The following is a 26222-nucleotide window of genomic DNA, read 5'->3' on the forward strand; positions in this document are numbered from 1 at the left end:
GGAGAAGAACCAATAAGAGTATGTTGAGGTTCGGCTGTTTTATACACAATGCACATCTGATCTGCTCAGGCCTTCCAGGGCTAGAAGTGAGTGATATCTCAATAGCCAACCAACCATTCCCCCTTTGCAATAGTATTAAGCTCCAGTTTCTATCTTTGAGATATCAGACCTCAAAACTAGGTCTGAAGATTGCCAGCCTCAGGCTTAGATTAGTGTTATTTTTGAGAAAAGTCTTCATTTTGGAGAATGAAGATAATATTTTTATGGCAGCTGGGTTGTGGGTTTTTTTTTGGCAACTGTTTGAGGCTGCTCAGAGATTTTAAGCGTTAGAAATATTGCCAGCAATAATGAATTAGTGGGCAGAGTTCAGATGAGGTAATCAAAAACTCATATCAATTTATCATATAGATGTGATCATGATTTTTTTTTTTTGGAAAAAGTTAATGTACTCAATGCTTTTTTTGCCTCTGTCTTCACGAACAAGGTCAGCTCCCAAACTACTGCACTGGGCAGCACAGCATGGGGAGGAGGTGACCAGCCCTCTGTGGAGAAAAAAGTGGTTCGGGACTATTTAGAAAAGCTGGACAAACACAAGTCCATGGGGCTGGATGCACTGCATCCTAGAGTGCTAAAGGAGTTGGCGGATGTGATTCAAGAGCCATTGGCCATTATCTTTGAAAACTTATGGTGAGCGGGGGAGGTCCTGGAAGAATGAAAAAAGGCTAATGTAGTGCCCATCTTTAAAAAAAAGGGAAGGAGGAGGATCCGGAGAACTACAGGCCAGCCAGCCTCACCTCAGTCGCTGGAAAAATCCTGGAGCAGCTGCTCAAGGAATCAATTCTGAAGCACTTAAAGGAGAGGAAAGTGATCAGGAACAGTCAGCATGGATTCACCAAGGGCAAGTCATGTCTGACTAATCTAATTGCCTTCTATGACAACATAACTGGCTCTGTGGATGAGGGGAAAGTAGTGGACGTGTTATTCCTTGATTTGTAGCAAAGCTTTTGGTACGGTCTCCCACAGTATTCTTGCCAGCAAGTTAAAGTAGTACGGGCTGGATGAATGGACTATAAGGTGGATAGAAAGCTGGCTAGATTGTTGGGCTCAACAGGTAGTGACCAATGGCTCCATGTCTAGCTGGCAGCTGGTATCAAGTGGTGCCCCAAGGGTCGGTCCTGGGGCCGGTTTTGTTCAATATCTTCATTAATGATCTGGAGGATGGCGTGGATTGCAGCCTCAGCAAGTTTGCAGATGACACTAAACTGGGAGGAGTGGTAGATACACTGGAGGGTAGGGATAGGATACAGAGGGACCTAGACAAATTGGAGGACTGGGCCAAAAGAAATCTGATGAGGTTCAACAAGGACAAGTGCAGAGTCCTGCACTTAGGACGGAAGAATTCCATGCAACACTACAGACTAGGGACCAAATGGCTAGACAGCAGTTCTGCAGAAAAGGACCTAGAGGTTACAGTGGACGAGAAGCTGGATATGAGTCAACAGTGTGCCCTTGTTGCCAAGAAGACTAATGGCATTTTGGGATGTATAGGTAGGGGCATTGCCAGCAGACTGAGGGACGTGATCGTTCCCCTCTATTTGACATTGGTGAGGCCTCATCTGGAGTACTGTGTCCAGTTTTGGACCCCACACTACAAGAAGGATGTGGAAAAATTGGAAAGAGTCCAGCAGAGGGCAACAAAAATTATTAGGGGGCTGGAGCAAGAGTTATGAGGAGAGGCTGAGAGAACTGGGGGATATGATAGCTGCTTTCAACTACCTGAAAGGGGGTTCCAAAGAGGATGGCTCTAGACTGTTCTCAGTGGTAGCAGATGACAGAACAAGGTTTAGCAATGGTCTCAAGTTGCAGTTGGGGAGGTTCAGGTTGGATATTAGGAAAAACTTTTTCACTAGGAGGGTGGTGAAGCCCTGGAATACGTTACCTAGGGAGGTGGTGGAATCTCCTTCCTTTGAGGTTTTTAAGGTCAGGCTTGACAAAGCCCTGGCTGGGATGATTTAGTTGGGGATTGGTCCTGCTTTGAGCCGGGGGTTGGACTAAATGATCTCCTAAGGTCCCTTCCAACCCTGATATTCTATGATTCTAAGTGTGACAAAATCATTTATTTACACTTTATATAGTAAAATGTACACCTCAACACAAGGGCCATACAAGGTAGCCAAAATAATATTATTGGAACCTTAATCTTTTGTATTTCCTGACTGATTTTAACCATGAAACCTTAACATAGCAATAGCACAGCTTTCTACGTGGATATCACATTATGGATTGTGTGCCTATGGACAGCGCTTCACCCACCATACAGCAGACTAAGTCAGGTTTATAAGTTCCTTCTACTGATTCAGCTATTCTCTTAATGTATATCAACAGGTAGGGGGCCTGTACTTTAGAGGAAGATGGAGTTACTTCCAGTGCCACATGTGTGTAGCCATGGAGAATATAGCTTTTTTTTTTGGCCAAAGTATTCTCAGAGTTGCAGCAGATACCCACTGAGCACATGCAAGTTGATTTACGTACAGACACTGGGGGTTACATGCACACAACATGGAAAGATGAAAAAGTGTGCGTACACACTAGCTCTATATCTAGGATTTCATCTGTAAAGAAATAGAAACTCAATTACCTCAGAAAAAAGGTTCTAAAAATACCTACTTCCTTAGTGTCAATAGACTTAACAAAAATTACCATTATATTGTTCATAGTTCATGATTGCAATTATTTGCAATTTGCAGTGATCACTATTTCTGAAGTTTACTAAGTCTTTGAATAAAGCTCCAGTAACTATTTTTGAAAGACAGGTCATTAAACACCTTCTGTTCTGTCTTTGAAGATGTGTGCATGGAAGAGAGACAAAAACCTTTCAGCTGTAATGTGTACCACCTGCCAAGAATGTTTCAATGAAGGGATGTTTAGTACAATTTAAAAAGGAAACCTTTTTCCCTACCAAAAGTTTTAGAACCTACAGTTAACGCACCAGTAATCCAAGTCCCCAAAACAATAAAATCAAAGTTTATTAGCTGGTTTAGCAATCTTTTATTAATTGTGTCAAGGCTTCTGATGGAGACCTATATTCGTTTTAGGGCTGTCAAATTATTTTAAAAAATTAAATGCAAGATTTTTTTTAAACCTCAATTATTCGGAGTTTTAATCACACTGTTAAACAATAATAGAATACCATTTATTATATACTTTGGGATGTTCTCTACATTTTCAAATATATTAATTTCAATTACAACACCGAATACAAAGTGTACACTGTACACTTTATACTATTTTATTACAAATATTTGCACTGTAAAAAATAAAAAAGTATTTTTCATTTCACCTCAAATACTGCAGTTCAATCTCTTTATCATGAAATGCAACTTCCAAATGTAGAATTCTGTTTTATATACCTGCACTCAAAAATAAACAATGTAAAACTTTAGAGCCTACAAGTCCACTCAGTCCTACTTCTTGTTCAGCCAAGCACTAAAGCAAAACAAGTTTTGTTTACATGTGCAGAAGATACTGCTGCCTGCTTATTTATGTCACCTGAAAGTGAGAATAAGCATTTGCATGGCTCTGTTGTAGCCAGCATTGCAAGGTATTTACGTGCCATATATACAAAACATTTGTATGCCCCTTCATGCTTCGACCACCATTCCAGAGGACATGCATCCATACTATGACAAGTTCTGCTCGATAACTATCCAAAACTGTGCGGACTGATGCATGTTCGTTTTCATCATCTGAGTCAGCTGCCACCAAACAGATTTTCTTTTGGTGGTTCGAATTCTGTTAGTTTTGCCTTGGAGGGCTGGTCTTTTAAGACTTCTGAAAACATGTTCCACACCTCGGCCCTATCAGATTTTGGAAGGCACTTCAGATTCTTAAACCTTGGGTTGAGTGCTGTAGCTATCTTTAGAAATCTCACATTGGTACCTTCTTTGCATTTGTCAAATCTGCAGGAGAAGTGTTCTTAAATCGAACATGTGTTGGGTCAAGACTGCCATAACATGAACTATATGGCAGCATGTGGGTAAAACCACAGAGCAGGAGACGTACTGAATTCCTTGGGAGAGAATTGTAACAAATTTGATTAACGCATTTTTTTTTAAACGAGCATCATCAGTATGGAAGCATATCCTCTGGAATCGTGGCCAAAGCATGAAGAGGCATACGAATGTTTAGCATATCTGCCACATAAATACCTTGCGACGCCGGCCATAAAAATGCCATATGAATGCCTGTTCTCACTTTCAGGTGACATTGTAAATAAGAAGCAGGCAGCCTTATCTCCCGTAAATGCAAACAAACTTGTTTGTCTTAGTTATTGACTGAACAAGAAGTAGGACTGAGTGGACCTGTAGGCTCCAAAGTTTTACATTGTTTTGTTTTGAGTGCAGTTATGTAACAAAAAAAATAATCTGTATTTGTAAATTGCACTTTCACAATAAAGAGATTGAATGACATTACTTGTCTGAGGTGAACTAAAAAATACTATTTCTTTTGGTGACAGGGTCAGGTCAGATGGCTACAAAAGAATGGTCGAAGGTAGATACATTAGTTCCAGGTTAAGCAGGTCCCTTTTCCCTGGGTAAACTAACAGGGACTATTCCAGAACACTCAGGAACTTCCTAGAACTAATTAAGGCAGGCAGGCTAATTAGGCTGCTAGAATTAATTAAGCATAATCAGGACACCTGGTTTAAAAAGGCTCTCACTCCAGTTAGTGAGGTGCACACAAAGAGCTGAGAGTGAGAGGGTGTGCTGCTGGAGGACTGAGGAGTACAAACGCTATCTGGCATCAAGAGGAAGGTCCTGTGGCGAGGATACAGAAGGTGTTGGGAGGAGGCCATGGGGAAGTAGCCCCAGGGAGTTGTAGCTGTCACACAGGTGTTACACAAAACACTATTGACAGCTGTGATCCACAGGGCCCTGGGCTGGAACCTGGAGTAGAGGGTGGGTCCGGGTTCCCCCCACCCCCTCAACTCCCTATTGGATACAGGAGGAGTTGACTTGGACTGTGGGTCCCACCAGAGGGGAAGGTCCCTGGCCTGTCCCCTGAACCACTAGGTGGACCAGCAGAGACTGCGTGGATTGTTCTCCTTCCTTTTCCCCATGCTGGCCAGTGATGTGGTTATCTGAGCGAACAGCAGATTTGAGCCACGAAACTGAGGGCTACTGTGACTCTCTGAGGCAAGCAAAATTCGCCAATAAGTGCAGGACCCACCAAGGTAGAGGAGGAACTTTGTCACATTTTGTTTATATTTTTTACAGAGCAAATACTTTTAATCTAAGATAATATAAAGCATTGAACACTTTGTATTCTGTGTTGCAAGTGAAATAAATATATTTGAAAATGTAGAAAAACATCCAAAAATATTTATAATTTTCAATTGGTATTCTATTATTAACAGTGTGATTAATCACTATTTTTTTAATCAAGGTAATTTGTTTTGAGTTAATTGCCTGAGTTAACTGCAATTAATTGAGAGCCCTAATACTTTTAATTATTTATGAATTTCAGGTACCTTGTGGGAACTGTAAGCTCTTTGGAAAAAATAATTAGAAGTTTGTCTGCAGCTAAAAAGTTATAATAATAGCATTTCACAGGATAATCATATACCTCCCACCTCATTACTTGGGATTAACTCCTCTTCTCTCTTCAGTGGTGGAAGCACCACAAAACATCTGTACTACATCAGACCGCTAGCCTACGGCACAATTCAACCACAGAACATAAAAGCATCAAGTGGAAAGATAAAATATAATGTTAAAATGGGAATATATCTGCAGATTGTTTGCAGAAAAGTTCCATTAGGAAAGGAAGTTTAACTTGCACATCTCTGTAATATACATCAGGCAATGACATTTTAACAGCCTGAGAACATACTTACAATGGCTGCATTTTGTTTAGTTCCATAAAATTATACTAGCTGAACTACAATTAGTCATATTAGTATGGACAGAGTCTGCTAAATTACAGTCAGTTTCTACTCAGTAGCTCACAAAACAGCAGAATGAGAAATTCCCAGAAATAGAATTCCGAATACTTCAGACTCCTAAATCTTTTGCTTAAACCTTAAGTTCTGTTCAGTATACGTGTTGGCAAGTGTGATTCATGATTCCCCCATTCATTTACCCCTCCCATCAACTCATCTCTCTTGTGCTACAAAGGAGAAGCTGAGTGTTTAATCGCATTCCACAGAATGAGGTGTCTGCTCTGGTAAGAAGCCCATTTATTCCTGCTGACTGCTTGATTTATTCCAGCTATTATTCTAATTATTGTATCAGTCCCACTGCTAGGGTAGGCTCTGGGGGTTGTTGGTCTTAGCTATTACATTTACACTTGCCAACAAGAACAACCAGTGTGTGTACATCTCCTGGAATTCCTGGCATGATGACATGGATGTGATGGGAGGAAAACAGGATCACTCTTAAAATTATTCACATTATGCAGTGGGGGGAAAAGAACAAACAAAAAGTGTTTGTAGTAGTATTTTATTAACATAGTCTGGTGACAGGCACCAGTATAAGAACCTGGATAGAAAATAAGAAAAAGAAATGAAGGAAAAATAAGTCTTGTATATCATTTTTGTCTAAAAAACATTTTAAAGATATTACAGTTTGCCATAGTGGGAAAAAAAGGCAAAAAGCCAGAGCCTTCCCAGTTTAGTCAATGCATTAAAGTTAAAATAGAAAATATTCAGAAATTCTTAAGGAAAACAGTTTGTCTCACAAGAAAATGGGAATATTGAAAAATACTTTTAAAACCACCACCACACAGGTGTTTATAATATAAAGGCCTCCAGACTACTGGCTGAGAACGACGGGCAACACTTCAAAAGAAGGAAACACTGATGGAATAGTAGGGATAGTTGGGGTGTTATACTTACAAGTATAATTACCAGCTCAAATTGCAGAAACATCCAATATCCTTAATTCATCAGTGGGACTACCAGTAACTCATTACTTTCCTAGGAGAAGTTACTATAGTTAATACCTCCATTGGTGACACGAGCAAGGTGCTTAGATATCTTCCTGAAGGCATGTTCATTGTTCCTCTTTCAGTCACTGGGAAATGGAGGTTACTCACCTTTAACGGGAGGTTCTTCTAAATGTGTGGTTCCTGTCTATATCCCACATGTGGGTACACATGCGCGCCATGTGCTTCATCTGGAATTTTTTACGACGTCTCTGGTGGTCTGAATATGCATCGTAGCTATCCTTGCACTCCAAACTGAAGGGTGGTGAGGGCCAACACCTCTCCAGTCTCTATTCTTACCGCAGACCAAACAATCTACAGCAGACGGGACAGAGGACAGGTAGTGTTATACAGAAAGGGACCACACGCCTCAAAGAGCCTCCAGTTATAGATTAGTAACCTCCAGGTCTTCTTCGAGTGATGGTCCCTACGTGCATCCACACATGGGAGATTAACAAGCAACACTCAAACAGGCATGAGTGCAAGGACAGAGACATGTTAGCTGAATGTAATACTGTTGTCCCACAGCTTTATTTGTAGTGGAAGACAGCATATGGTGTGTCTGCCATGAGTGACTCTAGCTCACTGTCTCTTCTGGCTGATACTATAGTTATTAGAAGGCCATCTTCATAGACAGATGGGCCATAGAGCATGTGACTAGAGGAGATCCTTCCATGACATTAGAAGGGCATCTCCCATTGAGCCCTTTTCCAGGGCTGCTCTGGAGCAGTACTGGGAAAGTTGCTTGTTTGCCTGAGAGGTAAAAAGGTCCAAGGCCAGCTCTCCTTATTGGGCAAAGATGTTGAGAGCTGAATTATGAATCTCCCATTTGTGGAAAAATGTCTGCTTAGGCTGCCTGCTAGGGAGTTCTGCGGCACTGGTGAGTATGCTGTTGATAGGGTTATGCACTGGCTGATGCACCCATTTCAGAGCGTGACTGTCTCCATGCAAAGAGGTAAGAGTCTCATTCAATCCTGCTTCTTTCTACAAAATACAATTGTTTCATGTGGTCTGACATTTGGACATGTCTGGATCGTCTGAGTGGGAGGAAGACATGAGGCTTGACAGACTGTCCTGAGTTCTAGTAAACTGATGTCCATTCTGAACTCCTACAGGTCCAGATGCCAAGTGCTGTACAGTCGCCCACGTGAGTTCCCCAAGCTAAGAGGGAGGATGTCACACTGTCTAGAGTAGCTCACAACTGAGTGTGCCAATCTCAGGTCAGATGGTCAGAAAACAGGGCAGACACCTCACACTGGCAGTATATTCTATAATCAGATTTCACCAAGCCAGTAACAGATGTGTACTCTGGGATTACTGTATTAGTCTTACCACGGAGTCAGAAACAGTCCCCTTAGGCTCTCAAGTGCATCTTGCCACCCAGACAAACTAGACTTTGTGATTAAAGGTTATTAAAACCAAAAATCACCTCCCATTAGGTTACTCCCAACCCCAAAAGGTTGGTCATTTATCCCAGTCAATGGATACTCTTGTTCTCACACTAAAGATAACACTAACAGCCAATTTCTCTAGTAAACTAACTAAAGGTTTATTAACTAAAGAAAAGAAATGAGTTACTGAGAGGTTAAAGCAAGTAAAATACATTAACAGGTGAGTCAAAGTTTGTAAATCCAATACGATAGCAGAGATGTAGTAATCTCCTAGTTTTCCATAAATTTCTTAGGGTTAGGTATAATAGCTCTTGGGATCTCTGTCTAATCGCTCAGTATTCTACCCTATTGGAATCCATCAACCCAGAGATACAGGATCATCCCCTTATAGCTATTTTTCCCAGAAAGCAATCTGGCAAGAGTTTCCATCTCAGCATGGGCTCTTCCTTTGTTGACTAAACACAGACTGGGTCTGTGGATTTCCCATTGTCAAACCCAGTGACCTATGCTTTGAAGTTAGCATGCTTCTTCATTTCAAGTTCCATGGCTCCAATCCCGTTTGATGGGCAATCCAATTACAGATACATACATAATGCATTTAGTTATGGCAATCCAAACAATCTTTCATTAGTTTTCATGAAGTTTAAACATCAAGTAAATACACCTTTGCTCTAGAGTTAATTAAGTACAGGGTATACATAATGTAATGCAATAGTAAACAGGGTATAGGTAAGTGAAGACAAAAATAATATTTCTTTGATATCCACATGCAAGTCAATAGTCCTATGCCTCCAAGCCCACTCAATATCTCGTTGATATATTCACACAAGTGAATTGGCGTATGGCTTTGATTTGAGCTAGTGTGTCCGCATCACAAAGGTATCAGTAATGATGGTTGCCTTGGGAGTCAGCGTGAGGCAAGGGAACCCCACCTGAATCATCTCCGGTTTCATCCACCAGACGAGAGTCCAAAACTTTGACCGAAACTGTCACCCTGCTGCCCTTCTCTGATGAGTAGATGTAGAGAAGCCAGGCTGTAGACAATAATGGCAAATGGCGTCACGTGTGCGCATGGGGCCATGTGCGAACAAGGGCAAAACAAGTTCTGATCGATGTCCAGGGTCTGATACGGACTTGGTACATGAGAGAACTAATGGCCTGAAATCTCAAGAGACAAATATGCTGTTGCTGTGATCAAATCCAATGTTGCCTCTGTGAGTGTGTACCTTGTGGGGGTCAGCATGGATTTTTTGTGGTTGATGCAGGCAGCCAGGGGAGGCAGAAACCTGAACAAAACACAGGTTGCCTACTGGACTTCTTCATAGGAGTTGCTTGTCAGGAGCCAATAGTTGAGGTATGAGAAAACTGTCAATCCCTCTTTTCATCCAAACTGCCACCACTGAAAAAAAAAAAATCTTTGTAAAGACCCTAGATGCTGTGGTCAATCCAAAAGGAAGGACTCTGAATTGGTAATAGTTTTGATCAAAGGACAGTATTCTTGTCAGCAAGTTAAGGAAGTATGGGCTGGATGAATGCACTATAAGGTGGGTAGAAAGTTGGCTAGATTGTCGGGCTCAACGGGTAGTGATCAATGGCTCCGTGTCTAGTTGGCAGCTGGTGTCAAGTGGAGTGCTCCAGGGGTCGGTCCTGGGGCCGGTTTTGTTCAATATCTTCATAAATGATCTGGAGGATGGTGTGGATTGCCCTCTCAGCAAATTTGCGGATGATACTAAACTGGGAGGAGTGGTAGATACACTGGAGGGCAGGGATAGCATACAGAGGGACCTAGATAAATTGGAGGACTGGGCCAAAAGAAATCTGATGGGGTTCAATAAGGATAAGTGCAGGGTTCTGCACTTAGGACGGAAGAACCCAATGCACAGCTACAGACTAGGGACCGAATGGCTAGGCAGCAGTTCTGCGGAAAAGGACCTAGGGGTGACAGTGGACGACAAGCTGGATATGAGTCAGCAGTGTGCCCTTGTTGCCAAGAAGGCCAATGGCATTTTGGGATGTATAAGTAGGGGCATAGCGAGCAGATCGAGGGACGTGATCGTCCCCCTCTATTCGACATTGGTGAGGCCTCATCTGGAGTACTGTGTCCAGTTTTGGGCCCCACACTACAAGAAGGATGTGGATAAATTGGAGAGAGTCCAGCGAAGGGCAACAAAAATGATTAGGGGACTGGAACACATGAGTTATGAGGAGAGGCTGAGGGAACTGGGATTGTTTAGTCTGCAGAAGAGAAGAATGAGGGGGGATTTGATAGCTGCTTTCAACTACCTGAGAGGTAGTTCCAGAGAGGATGGTTCTAGACTATTCTCAGTGGTGGAAGAGGACAGGACAAGGAGTAATGGTCTCAAGTTGCAGTGGGGGAGGTTCAGGTGGATATTAGGAAAAACTTTTTCACTAGGAGGGTGGTGAAACACTGGAATGCGTTGCCTAGGGAGGTGGTGGAATCTCCTTCCCTAGAAGTTTTTAAGGTCAGGCTTGACAAAGCCCTGGCTGGGATGATTTAATTGGGTATGGGTCCTGCTTTTGAGCAGGGGGTTGGACTAGATGACCTCCTGAGGTCCCTTCCAACCCTGATATTCTATGCTTCTATGAAACTTACAGATCATCCTGTGGGCTGGGTGAATGACTACTGGAAAGCGTGACTCTCATGTCAAGAGCCGTGAACCCTGTGCCCTCCTGTAAGAAGGAAATGACTGATGCAGAGGAAATCATGCAGCATTCTAGCGTTTGGATTAACAATTCAGTTGTCATAGGTCGAGAACTGGCTTCCACCCTGCATTCTTCTTGCGGATCAGGAAGTAAGGGGAATAGAATCCCTTCCATTGATGTTGAGGTAGATCCTTTTCTATGGCTCCCCTGAAAAGATGAGAGTCCACCTCCTGGTGTAGAATGTCCTGGTGAGAGTGGTCCCTAAAAAGGAACCAGGAAGGGGTTCTGTGGATAGGAGTTTTGCCAGAAACTGGATGAAATACCCTCTGTGAATAACTTGTGGTACCCATATGTCGGTTGTTAGGGCCCTCCAGTTTTTGGAAAATTGAGTACGGCAGCCTCCAAGTATCTGAGGAGGGGAATGAAAAGGCATCAATAAAGAAATGCAGGTCTCGACAGTCTCATTAAAAAACTCTTTGCATGGGGGTCAGAGTACAAAGTGGCAGGAGATGATGTAGAGGCTGGGTTCCTGGATCTATAAATCCTGTCTCTTACATGGTGGATCCTGAGGACTTTGGTGATAGAATGGCTGAGGAGGTGGTCTCACCTTATACCCAATCTGTATTGTTTTCTCTTGGGGGCAAGTGTATAGATACCAAGTGAGCGTAACGTTTTCCTTGAGTCCTTGAAGGAACGGAGAGACTCATCCGTGGTCTTGTGAAATTGATTGTGTCAAAGGGCAGATCTTAATTGGTAATCTGCATCTCTCATGGGAAACCTGATGATTAAAACCAAGAGTCTCTCCTCATAACACTGACTATAGCCATCCCCCTTCAATACAGTATCTACCGCATCCACCATAACATGGAGGGAAGTTTTGGCCATCAATCTGCCCTCATCAACTAAAGCCTGGAAGAAGGTGTTATCCTCAGCAGGAAGTTTGTCTCTAAAATCCATAAATTTAGCATATTTGGCCAGGAGGGCCTGACAGTTCGAGAACCAGAGTTCCTGAAATGGACGGAAGTGGAAATGGAAGGAAAAGGAAGAAAAAACTTTCTCCCTGGAAGGTTGTGCTGCTTGTTTCCCTTATCAGAAGGGGTAGCCTCAGGGTGTTGCTGCTTGGACCCCTCCATAGCCACCTGTACCACCAAGAAGAGAGGCACTGGAAGAGAGAATAAAATCTCCCTCCTCCCACCTTGGACCAGAACGCTCATCTCTGCTGACCTCCTGCATAAAAAAAAAACCATAGAATTTCACCCAATGATTCCTGTATCGAATCCATATATTGTGGTTGAGCTAGAGGCTCTCTTTCAGAAAGAGACATCCATTCTTGATTTATAGAATTCAAGTGATGAAGAATCTATCACATACCTAAGTAAGTTGCACCAATGTACTTTCTCTTTTTAAAACCTGCACATCTTTTAAGCCTGAATTCATTTATTTTACTGGCTCTTATTATGCCTGTCTGCTAAATTAAAAAGCCCTCTACTAGCAGAATTCTCCTCCCATGCACTTATAGACTGATCAAATCACCTCAATCTTCTCTTGGATAAACTGAATTGACTGATTTTCTTTAGTCTCCCACTGGAAGGCAGGTTTTCCAGATGTCAGAATCATTCTTGTAGCTCTTTTCTGAACCCTTTCCAATTCATCAACATCCTTTTTGAAATGTTGACATTACAGCTGGACACAGTCTTCCAGGAACAGTGGTAGCAGTTCCTCCATACTTGTACTCAATGTTCTGCTGTTTATGCATCCAATATATTTGTTTTCTTAGCCAGGACACCACACTGTGAGCTCATGCTCAGTTGGTTATGCACCATGACCACAGAGTCATTATTCTGAGTCACGGCTTTCCAAAAATCCAGTTCACCCCATCCTATAAGTGTGACCTAATATTCTTTGTGCCTATATGTATGACTTTGCATTTGGCTGTATTAAAACATATGTTGTTCAAGTAAGCCCAGTTTTCCATAGGTTTCAGAGTAACAGCAGTGTTAGTCTGTATTCGCAAAAAGAAAAGGAGTACTTGTGGCACCTTAGAGACTAACCAATTTATTTGAGCATAAGCTTTCGTGAGCTACAGCTCACTTCATCGGATGCATACTGTGGAAACAGGGGAAATAGGTTACCTTGCATAATGACTTAGCCACTCCCAGTCTCTATTCAAGCCTAAATTAATTGTATCCAATTTGCAAATGAATTCCAATTCAACAGTCTCTCGCTGGAGTCTGGATTTGAAGTTTTTTTGTTGTAATATAGCAACTTTCATGTCTGTAATTGTGTGACCAGAAAGACTGAAGTGTTCTCCGACTGGTTTATGGATGTTATAATTCTTGACATCTGATTTGTGTCCATTTATTCTTTTACATAGAGACTGTCCAGTTTGACCAATGTACATGGCAGAGGGGCATTGCTGGCACATGATGGCATATATCACATTGGTGGATGTGCAGGTGAACGAGCCTCTGATAGTGTGGCTGATGTTATTAGGCCCGGGGGGGCGGGGGGGGTGAGAAAACCTGGATTTGTGCTGGAAATGGCCCAACTTGATTATCATACACATTGTAAGGAGAGTGATCACTTCAGATAAGCTATTACCAGCAGGAGAGTGTGGTGGGAGGAGGTATTTTTTCATGCTTTGTGTGTATATAAAAAGATCTTCTACACTTTCCACAGTATGCATCCGATGAAGTGAGCTGTAGCCCACGAAAGCTTATGCTCAAATAATTGGTTAGTCTCTAAGGTGCCACAAGTACTCCTTTTCTTTTTCCAGTTTTCCATGTGATTCAGATTGCTGTTTCCAACATTATTTACTACTCTGCCAATTTTTGTGTTATCTGCTAACTTTACCAGCAATGATTTTATATTTTCTTTCAAATCTTTGATGAAGACACTGAATAGCACTGGGGCGAAGAAGAAACCCTATATGCTCTGTACACACATACTACTGTGTAACTGCTTTCTAGACAAGATGCTTTTGCTTCCAATATGTATACAATTTTAAATCCAAAGAAAGAAAGCCACCTTGCAAAAAAGTAAAAGCCTTAATGAATGTCAGAAAGGCAACATTGTGTTTCACCTTCCACAGAGACCTTACTGATTCAGTCTTTCACAAGGAAGGGATAACATTTTCTGGATGAAGTAGTTCAACAAATCTTCCTCATCCTTCCTCTTCACCTGAATTTTAAAGTACATGTCCTAAAGAAGAAAGTCTGGCCTGTAAGATAACCACTAGCAAAGCCACAAAACAGGAGTGTTAGATCCACTAAGGCAAAACAAAAGCATGGTTATTTTAAGCCATACTTACAACAAACTGGTCAATATCTCTTTCAAGCCCCATGTTCGGCAAATCAGGCATCATGTGTGCCACCACTTTAAACCCTGCATCCTTGGCTACGTGAAATGACTCACACACAGCCTTCACTGTGTGTCCCCTGGAAAGAAGAAAAACTGGTTAAAAAAACCTACACAACTTCACAAATTGCAATCCTTCCGGTGTGGCACTCACTCCATCTAGATATCCATCTTAGCCCCCACCCTCACAACCACCACCCCCCATCAATGCACCCCCATCACCAAACAACTGTTCCCCTTATATTTAGGGCCTTTTCTTTTCCCTCCACTACATAAGATTCCCCTCATTTATATTTTTGTGTCTGGTTTTATGACTGTGGTTCTACTTTATTAGTAAAATATTGTGATGTTTTTATAAATCTGTTCTATGGCGAAATTATATGGCACTTTGAGTAGGTTGCGGGGAGGCAAAAGAGAGTCATTTCGTTTCCTTATTAGAGGAGGGATCTGAGCTGCATCAATAACTCAACTACTTGATGCCTGGACTTATCTGTGAATATTCTTCTGCCTTGCGGCAATTGGAAACACTCAAACAGCCCCACTAATGACTCACACTACACAATGGAAAAGTAATTTCCAAACATTTAGCCTAATTGGTTGTAATCTGACATTTAGCTACAAGCAAAATATGAACATTTAAAACAAAAATTCACCCCTACATGCTAAAAGAAGAATGGAAGTAAACCAGAACCACACCTTAGGAGAGACTAGCATGACCATCAATCAGCTCAAAAATTAGACTTCAATTCATTGTTTTGGAGAGCTGAAGGGATATTTTAAAACATGGAAGTTGTGGGGGGAGGAGATGTCTGCATGAGTGGACTACAATAGAGCACAGAACCTTTTAGGCATATTGCAAGCATCTTCAAAAGTGCCAAAAGCTTTAAAAAGTTAATCTTAAAAAAAAGGTTCCTTCTGTATAAAAGAAACAGCTACCTATTACATTCCTCTTCTTCAGGGCTAGCAACAGAAACTCCATTTGCAGTTTCACTGGAAAACTTTCAAAACAGCAGTGACATGCAATTTAGAGATGCTGCAAAAAATCATTTCATCTGATGGACAAAACTGGATGGGAACTAAAAAGCGATCAGAGGTGGATAACAGGGATACTGACTTTGAAAGATCCATCTCTGAGTAGGCACAACAGCTGTGAAAGAGTCTGTAGAAAAACAGGGATAAGTGGGCTTGATACGCTTGAAGACTGTGGCAGAAATCAGCATTAATGAATGTACCTGAGCTAAGAATCAGGTGACATGGCTACTTTTTTTTTTTTTTTTTTTTTTTTTTTTTTTAAGTACAATACATTGCTATTTATCTTTGTAAAGCTCTGACATCTAAGATTGAAAAGTGCTGTGTAAGGGTTAGTTATTTAGTTTATTTGACTGCTTGGTTTGCTCGATAGGCTAAAGTTATTCTTGAACATTACAGCTTTGGTCATCTGGTCAGCCATTGAATCTGGTACTCATGTAGCAATGAAATTCTGGACCTTCATGCATCAGCCATAATAAGACTAATCTTTGGGAGGGAAACTGGCTTCAGACTCAAATGTCAAGTCTCCACAAGAAAATGTCTGACATTTTCAATTACTGCACAATTATTACCTCTAAGTTTGGTAAAAGGTAGTTTTTTTAAGCCAGTCAAACCATATTCCCATTCCTCTGTAATTACTTATGCCATTGGTTTATTAAAGATCTTAGGTAAATAACTGGTGTGCAGGATAAGGGTGAAGGTAAGCTTTATATAAATCTCCAAAAACAAAAGTGTTCTGAAGTTAACAGGATCCCCAGTTCTGCAACAGTATGAAGCACATTTCTCCCCAGCAGGTTACAAGAATATGAACCGTAGCATTCTAGGTGCTTTGGCAGTGATTTTGTCGTCACTGATCCAGGGCCACAAAGAAGTTGTCAAGAAGTTCTTACTTGTACACTTCCCAGCCTCTGAAACTACTGTATATGTAGAATGATCCTGATTCAAGAATCAACAGGTTTAATTTCTGGCTATAAAATAGACTGCGATGAGTGTCGATTATAAACACATACCTGACCTGCCTCACACTCTATATGTGCCAAGTGCCCTGTCTCTTCTTTAAAATCCTTCAGGAATGACCACCATGACCAATGCCATACTTCCTGAATATATGGTACCTCTTTAGATTATTTTGTACAGATTTTAATGTACCATGTACCTACTCGAGTCTTTGAATTGTAAATTTCTCAGGACAAGGACTCTGATGTTTGTTTGGACACATCCTACTTACCTTACAAGCGTGCATATATTTATAGAGCTATAAAAGACGGTACCCAGCACTATAAAATACTTATGGGACAGGAATATCAATATCAAATTGTGCCAGAATTAGGCTGGCACTCTGAAGTATTTGTTTCCAGGTGCCTTATAGAGTACTCCACAAGACAAACAATAAGCAGTCACATTGAGCTTTACTCTGAAATATTCTTCTCACCTGTTGGTATCTCTGGCCACGTCCTCATAGACACTTTGCACTCCAATCTCCAACCTTGTGCAGCCGTATGACAACATGTCACTCAGGTGTCGCTTCAAGCAGTAATCAGGCCTGGTCTCTATGGTGATCCCAACACACTTTGTAAGGCTTCTTTCTGAGTATCTGTGAACAAAAACAAGCTCCTTGTTACGATCACAAAACAGTCCCAGACTGTTCAAAACAGTCCAAAGATTTCCAAGTGTCAACTTTTTACAATTTCCTCTTCAACTAAAACCAGGAAAAAGAGAAACACACTATAGCCTGGCAATCAGAATGGACCCAACACTGTCACAGTGTGAATATACATAGTTATATACATCTACAATAAAGGTTTTACTTATTTTTTATTATTAAAGAAAGTGGAATATCCCTGGTTCACAAGGCTTCTTTCAAACAATACTTGTTGGGAAGAGGAAGATATCCCCTGAACTGATCAAGCCCTTTTGTGCTAGCAGCAGTGAAAAGCGGGGCCTATATAAGAAGGGAAAGTCAAGATGGGAAATAAAAAGATGAGCTGAGTTAGGGGTGCCCTTACACCATAACAGCCAGTCTGACATACCCAGCTAATACTTCTCTTCAGGTAATTGAGGTGCATGTTTCTCTAAATTCTACAAAATCTTAGTTTAGTTAAAGCTCTGTATAATCCACTTGTTTCCTGTTCCCAAGGAGCACAGTTGAGCTCCAAGAGGCAGTAATGCAGAGTGCAAGAACATGACTTAAAACAGATTTAGTTGGTATGTTTTGATAAGGCCAGATACTTGTAGGCAGTCTATGCAAAAATCCACAGAGCATCTCTCCTCCTGGAACTGAGTAATGCTCTGAGCTTCATTTACATCTGACATTGCTCAGGAGAGCCTCATTTCAACTCTTTTTCTTTAACGGACTAGATGCACAACACTGACTCACTGACATATGGTGTTACAAAAATCCTCCAACAAGAGAATAATATTAAGTTACTGCAAAGCTTAATTCAGTGGCTTGGGGCACAGGATAAAAATAAAAAGTAACATTACTATTGATACTTAGATAAAAACTGTCAGACATTAGGAAATGTTGTCTTAAAAACCCACTGTGAAATGTATTCTGATTTGTAAGAATTAAAAAGAAAAAAAATCTTGGCCTTGTTTACAAATAACTAATGGTCCCATATCAAAGGGCATATATGCATATTAAAGAATAAGCCACCTTCAATATTGTGTAAAAATAAAAAGGGAGAAGCAGAAAGGAATCAAAAATTATTTTTCTCTCTTGAAGCAAATTCATAGCAAAGTTAAAACTGCTGAATATAACGAACACCAGAAGACTCCTAACTACAGTGGTTACAAAAATACTGTTATGATTCCAGTGCAGCATGATAGCTAATGAAACTGTCTTGCTTAACTCCTCATATGCTATAAATAAAAGTGTGGCTGAGTTAAAATAGTGAGAAAAAAATAAAATGGGTATTATAGTATCAAAGAGGGCAATCGCAGGGATTAAAACCAGGGAGATGTTTAATACAGCAGTTTCAGGATTCATAACTGGCAATGCCTACATCAGAATTTTGAATATCAACACACCTTTCAAATCATCTGGTTAGCTTCCCCTCCCCTAATTTCCAAGATCCCTCCCAGAACAGTATCACCGTTCTTCTGGAAAAGGATTAGCTGAATTTTCTTGGTCAGTGTCAGTTTTCACTGGCTGGAATCTTACGCTACAAATGCCAGCCATTGCCAATTCATAGCCAACTGGAAGGACTAAAATCATACTTTTCCCAACAAACCTCTCTGAGACTGCACATGTGTTATGTCTAGAAGGAATGAAAGGCAGTGACAACAACATGCATGGAAGGAAAGGACTAATACTGGTCACTGCCTGTGCTCTATGTTTAGCAGCTTTCTATTTCTACAATAGAATTATGCTGATCAGCCAAGCATCTGGCTACAATGTCTCTTGTATATATAAGTAACTATTCTATGAAGATTAAAAAAACAAAACAAAACAAAAACAATGCTCATACTGAGCAGGCCATTTTAAAACAAGAATCATTCATTGATACTGCAGTTTTTATTTGTTAATTTGCAAGGAGAAACAGAAGGCAGAAGTATATGCCACTCAGCATTCTACTGCAAATAATTTTAGTAAAAACTCTTGCTCGTTATTCCCTGAAACATGCAGATGCAAGGAAAATAAGAATGCTAGAGAGAGAAGAGGTTTTTCTCCTCCCATTAAGGTGAGAAATTAAAACAAAGTAAGAGAACAATAGGATATTTTAGCATCACTCCTGTTTGCAAAAGGATAAATCTATTTCACTTTGAACTTAACATTTAATTAAAAAGTGTCACAAAACTTGTAAAGTTATAAAGGGAAATGGACATCTTTACAGCCACTTACAAGGGCAGCTGAGATCTCCCCTCAATCAACCTCATTGTCTCCCTTTAAACTAACAGTTACCTTTGATTCATCAAAAAGAAAAGGAGTACTTGTGGCACCTTAGAGACTAACCAATTTATTTGAGCATGAGCTTTCGTGAGCTACAGCTCACTTCATCAGATGTTTACCGTGGAAACTGCAGCAGACTTTATATACACACAGAAATCATGAAACAATACCTCCTCCCACCCCACTGTCCTGCTGGTAATAGCTTATCTAAAGTGATCAACAGGTGGGCCATTTCCAGCACAAATCCAGGTTTTCTCACCCTCCACCCCCCCACACAAATTTACTCTCCTGATGGGCTAGCACCAGCAGGAGAGTAAATTTGTGTGGGGGGGTGGAGGGTGAGAAAACCTGGATTTGTGCTGGAAATGGCCCACCTGTTGATCACTTTAGATAAGCTATTACCAGCAGGACAGTGGGGTGGGAGGAGGTATTGTTTCATGATTTCTGTGTGTATATAAAGTCTGCTGCAGTTTCCACGGTAAACATCTGATGAAGTGAGCTGTAGCTCACGAAAGCTCATGCTCAAATAAATTGGTTAGTCTCTAAGGTGCCACAAGTACTCCTTTTCTTTTTGCGAATACAGACTAACACGGCTGTTCCTCTGAAACCTTTGATTCATCATAAGCTTTCATGAGCTACAGCTCACTTCATCACGAAAGCTTATGCTCAAATAAATTGGTTAGTCTCTAAGGTGTCACAAGTACTCCTTTTCTTTTTGCGAATACAGACTAACACGGCTGTTACTCTGAAACCTTTGATTCATCAACTACTTCCTAGAACTGTTTCATTGGAAAAGTACAGCACTGGTTGACGGACAGTAGCATCAGAGCATCAAGGGCTAGGTAATTTTACAGCCAATAACATTTGTAGTTATATGTGCCAAGAGAGAGGTAATCAAATCCCAAGCATCATGTTACAGGCTGATCTGGTGTATTGTGCTTTACTTTGTCTTCCTTAAAAAAAGATCAGGTATAAGCTACTGTCAAAGGCATGACAGTGACTTGATGGAACACTGGCCTAATCTGGTATGGTCAATTCTACAGCAGATGGAAGTGTCTGCCATGTCTCCAATCTATTGTGAGCTGCCATAAATAAAGAGTAGAGGGAAGTATCTTTTCAACCCTGCAAACATAAACAAAAGACTACTAAGTTTCAAAATACACAGAAAAACAACAAAACATCAGACAATCATGGGAGGATAAATTAATATAAGTTGATGCATAGCTATTACGCCAGACACATCAGAAGTCATCAAGAAACAGAAAATAAGTTGACAGAGTCACACTAAGAACTACAAAAGATTATAATGTAATGGAAACCAAACACATCTACAAGAAGAATGGAAATTGACCCACGTGAACATGGTTTAAAGTCATGCTAGATTTATATACCCCTTTTACTGTACAGAAGGTGTTGCTAAAGGATACCAATAACTTGAAGAATTACACTTCTCACTGGAAGTTCTGTACCCACGAGTTAACCGCAACACCTAGAGTTGCAGAAAAGGAAAACAGTTAACTTTTAATTATTTTTCAATTTATTTTATGCATTTGACAGCAATTGGTGTTGTGTCTCCATTGCTCAAAAGACTCTTATAAAACCGTAGGCCTAACTTGACATGAGTAACTTGACATAAGACAGACCTCAATTCTCAGTAAGCATGACTGGGAAGATGAATGGAAGACTAAGTTTTAAATAAGCATGTAACAGGCATTATTCTGGAGTCAGTCTAGCTAAGATAAGCAGCATACTTGGTACTAGGGACAATGGACAAAATAAACCTGGAATGTAGAGATCAGTTTATACATGAACAGCACAGGGACAGAGCATGCTGTATAGCAGGGGTTCTCAAACTGGGGGTCGGGACCCCTCAGGGTGTCATGAGGTTATGACATGGAGAGTCGTGAGCTGTCAGCCTCCACCCCAAACCCCACTTTGCCTCTAGCATTTATAATGGTGTTAAATATATATATAAAAAAAGTGTTTTTAATTCATAAGAGGGGGTCGCATTCAGAGGCTTGCTATGTGAAAGAGGTCACCAGTAAAAAAGTTTGAGAGCCACTGCTGTACAGGGACTGGTTCCAGAGACATAAATAAGCGAGTCACGAAGCACGTGATGCAACGTATAGTCAGGAATGAAGAGATTAGTAAACATGTATATAAGGAAAAAAAGTTTCGCTGTGTAACTTTAGATTTGTGATGTACCTTGCATCCAGCCCATGTTCAAGCCTGGCCAGCTTGACCATAGTGTTGCTGTATGCCAAATAAAGGTACCCCGAGTGACGAATTCTGGAATCTAACTGAGTTTTTGAGAACCAAGTGGAAAAGGGTTTCATGGGACGCCAACAAAAACCATGTACTGTGGAGCACAGAAACCCTTCTAAAAAGAAAAGGTGAGGAACTGAAAAAAAAATCAGGACATACTGTCTTAATGGTTCTCTGTCAGATACTAGATTTTTTTAAATTAGTCAATATTAAAACAAGTTGGCAGTATTTCTATTTCAAAGTACAGTCAATGCATCAGAGCATTCACCTAGCCAGTAACCATGAGAAAGAAAGGATGGTCAGATTTATGCTCTGTGGTAAGGAATTTAATGATCAAGGCTTCTATTTATTCTTCTAGGAGCCTATTCAGTTTATGCAAGAGAAGGTTAAAAAGTGACCTGATCTTTGGTCCATAAATACCTAAGCAGGGAGACAATTTGATAGCAAAGGATTCTAATTTAGCAGACAAAGACAGAACAAGATCCAATGGCTGGAAGCTGAAACTAGAGAACTTCAAATTCCTAAGGCACAATTTTGTAACAATGAGGTTAAGTGATGACCACTGGAAAAACTTAATAGAGAAGGCCAGTAATGACCACTGTGATCACCTAGTCTGACCTCCTATATTAATACAGGTCATAAGATTTCACTGACTTAATTCCTGATTGAACCAGAACATATCTTTTAAAAAAGCATCCAATTTAGATTTAAGGCTATCCAGTGGCGGTGAATCCACCATGACCATTGGTAAATTGTTCCAATGGTTAATTACTCTCACCGTTAAAAAATTTACACATTACTTCCAGTCAATTTGTCTAGCTTCAACTTCCAGCCATTGGATTGTGTTATACCCTTCTCTGCTAGTTTGAAGAGTCTTCTTATCAGATTTCTGTTCCTCATGTAGGTACTTATAGACTGTGATCAAGTCACCATTTAACCTTTCTTTGATAACCTAAATAGATTGAAAAGGAATACTTGTGGCACCTTAGAGACTAACCAATTTAGTCTCTAAGGTGCCACAAGTACTCCTTTTCTTTTTGCGGATACAGACTAACACGGCTGCTACTCTGAAACCTGTCATTAAATAGACTGAGTTCCTTGAGTCTTCCACTACAGGACATGTTTTTGAACCTTTTAAATCATTTTCGTGGCTCTTCTCCAAATCCTTAGATTTATCAGCATCCTTCTTGAATTGTGTCCAGACAGTATTCCAGCAGCATAAACAGTACCAAATACAGGAGTAAAATAACCTTTTTACTCCTACTCAAGATTCCCCTGTTTATGCATCTAAGGATCACAGCCCTTTTGGCCACAGCACTGCACTATGAACTGGTGTTCAGTTGGTTATCCACCATGAACCCCCCAGCCCTTTTCCAGGATAGAGTCCTCCACCCGATCAACATGGCCAGCGTTCTTTGTTCCTAAATGTGTGACTTTTTAAAAGATATGCTCTAGTCAATCAAAAGTTATGGACTTGATGCAAGAACCACAGAGGGAAATTCCACATTCTGTGTTATGCACATCTCCTATTTTATTAACTAAAAAGGGATTGAGTCCATAAAAATCAAAAAGATCATAAAATTGAACATCTCAAAATTACAGTAGGTATGGTACGTAAGTGCAATATAGTGCACTGCCTCGCTTTCTTCTTGTCTTTCAAAACACTGTGATTTCCAGTGTATGAAAGGCATTGCAACACAAAAGGGTGTTGGTTTGTTCTTAGTCATCACTTTCACTATACAACTTTTTTTCCTCATCGGGAAAATGGTTTATAACAAGATTGGTGTTTATAAAAAGCAAGGTTCAACTGTAGTAAGACAGCCCCGTCACAGAATCATAGAATATCAGGGTTGGAAGGGACCTCAGGAGGTCATCTAGTCCAACCTCCTGCTCAAAGCAGGACCAATCCCCAGATCCCTAAATGGCACCCTCAAGGATCGAACTCACAACCCTGGGTTTAGCAGGTCAATGTTCAAACCACTGTGCTATCCCTCACCCCTAGAACACTTACAAGCAAAAATGACAAAAGATACAAGATAAGGAGACAATGTACAAGCAAAGCAATCAAGGCAGGTGCAGGCCCATAGCAGGCGAATTCCATGCTTTGTGTGTCACATTTGCTTATATATTTTAATTGTATTGATTAAAAAAAGCCCTTGTTTTAGGGGATTTTGGCTGGAACATTTGGGTTTCAAGTGGGGAAAAGGAAAAGTGAGTAAAAGAGGAGTGAGTGGAGAGAAGGAGAACTGAGGGTCAGAGAAGGATGAAAGGATGCGCTGGGCATCACAAAATGGGGAAGAGATGGCCACCCCTCTGTGGAGATAGAGGTGGTTAGGGACTATTTAGAAAAGCTGGACGTGCACAAGTCCATGGGGCCGGACGAGTTGCATCCGAGAGTGCTGAAGGAATTGGCGGCTGTGATTGCAGAGCCATTGGCCATTATCTTTGAAAACTCGTGGCGAACCGGGGAAGTCCCGGATGACTGGAAAAAGGCTAATGTAGTGCCCATCTTTAAAAAAGGGAAGGAGGAGGATCCTGGGAACTACAGGCCAGTCAGCCTCACCTCAGTCCCTGGAAAAATCATGGAACAGGTCCTCAAAGAATCAATCCTGAAGCACTTGCATGAGAGGAAAGTGATCAGGAACAGCCAGCATGGATTCACCAAGGGAAGGTCATGCCTGACTAATCTAATTGCCTTTTATGATGAGATTACTGGTTCTGTGGATGAAGGGGAAGCAGTGGATGTATTGTTTCTTGACTTTAGCAAAGCTTTTGACACGGTCTCCCACAGTATTCTTGTCAGCAAGTTAAGGAAGTATGGGCTGGATGAATGCACTATAAGGTGGGTAGAAAGCTGGCTAGATTTTCGGGCTCAACGGGTAGTGATCAATGGCTCCATGTCTAGTTGGCAGCCAGTATCAAGTGGAGTGCCCCAAGGGTCGGTCCTGGGGCCGGTTTTGTTCAATATCTTCATAAATGATCTGGAGGATGGTGTGGATTGCCCTCTCAGCAAATTTGCGGATGATACTAAACTGGGAGGAGTGGTAGATACACTGGAGGGCAGGGATAGCATACAGAGGGACCTAGACAAATTGGAGGATTGGGCCAAAAGAAATCTGATGGGGTTCAATAAGGATGAAGAACCCAATGCACAGCTACAGACTAGGGACCGAATGGCTAGGCAGCAGTTCTGCGGAAAAGGACCTAGGGGTGACAGTGGACGACAAGCTGGATATGAGTCAGCAGTGTGCCCTTGTTGCCAAGAAGGCCAATGGCATTTTGGGATGTATAAGTAGGGGCATAGCGAGCAGATCGAGGGACGTGATCATTTCCCTCTATTCGACATTGGTGAGGCCTCATCTGGAGTACTGTGTCCAGTTTTGGGCCCCACACTTCAAGAAGGATGTGGATAAATTGGAGAGAGTCCAGCGAAGGGCAACAAAAATGATTAGGGGTCTGGAACACATGAGTTATGAGGAGAGGCTGAGGGAGCTGGGATTGTTTAGCCTGCAGAAGAGAAGAATGAGGGGGGATTTGATAGCTGCTTTCAACTACCTGAAAGGGGGTTCCAAAGAGGATGGCTCTAGACTGTTCTCAATGGTAGCAGATGACAGAACGAGGAGTAATGGTCTCAAGTTGCAGTGGGGGAGGTTTAGATTGGATATTAGGAAAAACGTTTTCACTAAGAGGGTGGTGAAACACTGGAATGCGTTACCTAAGGAGGTGGTAGAATCTCCTTCCTTAGAGGTTTTTAAGGTCAGGCTTGACAAAGCCCTGGCTGGGATGATTTAACTGGGAATTGGTCCTGCTTCGAGCAGGGGGTTGGACTAGATGACCTTCTGGGGTCCCTTCCAACCCTGATATTCTGTGATTCTATGAAAGGAGGATGAGCAGTGTAACAAGGGCAATGAGGAGTGACAATGTTAGGAGAGGGGATGGAAGGAAGGAGTAACAACCACCAAGGGCAATATGCAAATCGGGGGGGGGGGCATGAGCGGATGAGTCCAGAGTCAAGTTAAGAGAGAAGTAAACAATGTCAGGAGACTGTGAGGGCCCAGTATCCCAGGTAAGCCCCTCTGAGGGTGTCCTGGAAAGCATTGGTTTATTCCCTGTGCACTCAGCTCTAAGCAGTGCACTTTGGAAGAAGCCCCAAAGATATAGGTTTCAGAGGAACAGCCGTGTTAGTCTGTATTCGCAAAAAGAAAAGGAGTACTTGTGGCACCTTAGAGACTAACCAATTTATTTGAGCATGAGCTTTCGTGAGCTACAGCTCACTTCATCAGATGTTTACCGTGGAAACTGCAGCAGACTTTATATACACACAGAAATCATGAAACAATACCTCCTCCCACCCCACTGTCCTGCTGGTAATAGCTTATCTAAAGTGATCAACAGGTGGGCCATTTCCAGCACAAATCCAGGTTTTCTCACCCTCCACCCCCCCACACAAATTCACTCTCCTGCTGGTGCTTTGGATGGGCTAGCACCAGCAGGAGAGTGAATTTGTGTGGGGGGGTGGAGGGTGAGAAAACCTGGATTTGTGCTGGAAATGGCCCACCTGTTGATCACTTTAGATAAGCTATTACCAGCAGGACAGTGGGGTGGGAGGAGGTATTGTTTCATGATTTCTGTGTGTATAT

General features: G+C 41.4%; 1 protein-coding gene across 5 annotated transcripts in view; it reads right to left on the reverse strand.

The window, feature by feature from the left end:
• Positions 1-26222, reverse strand: part of ELP3 (elongator acetyltransferase complex subunit 3) — a 133003-nt gene that overhangs the window by 70141 nt on the left and 36640 nt on the right. For all 5 annotated transcript variants that reach the window (XM_073335612.2, XM_073335613.2, XM_073335614.2 and 2 more), the window contains 2 exons: positions 16858-17019; positions 14350-14476 (listed from right to left, as the gene is read on the reverse strand). In XM_073335612.2, coding sequence (XP_073191713.1) covers positions 14350-14476; positions 16858-17019 — 289 coding nt within the window. The remainder of the gene's footprint in view (positions 1-14349; positions 14477-16857; positions 17020-26222) is intronic.

Source organism: Lepidochelys kempii, chromosome 3, assembly GCF_965140285.1.
Source record: "Lepidochelys kempii isolate rLepKem1 chromosome 3, rLepKem1.hap1, whole genome shotgun sequence".
Classification (NCBI taxonomy): domain Eukaryota; kingdom Metazoa; phylum Chordata; order Testudines; family Cheloniidae; genus Lepidochelys; species Lepidochelys kempii.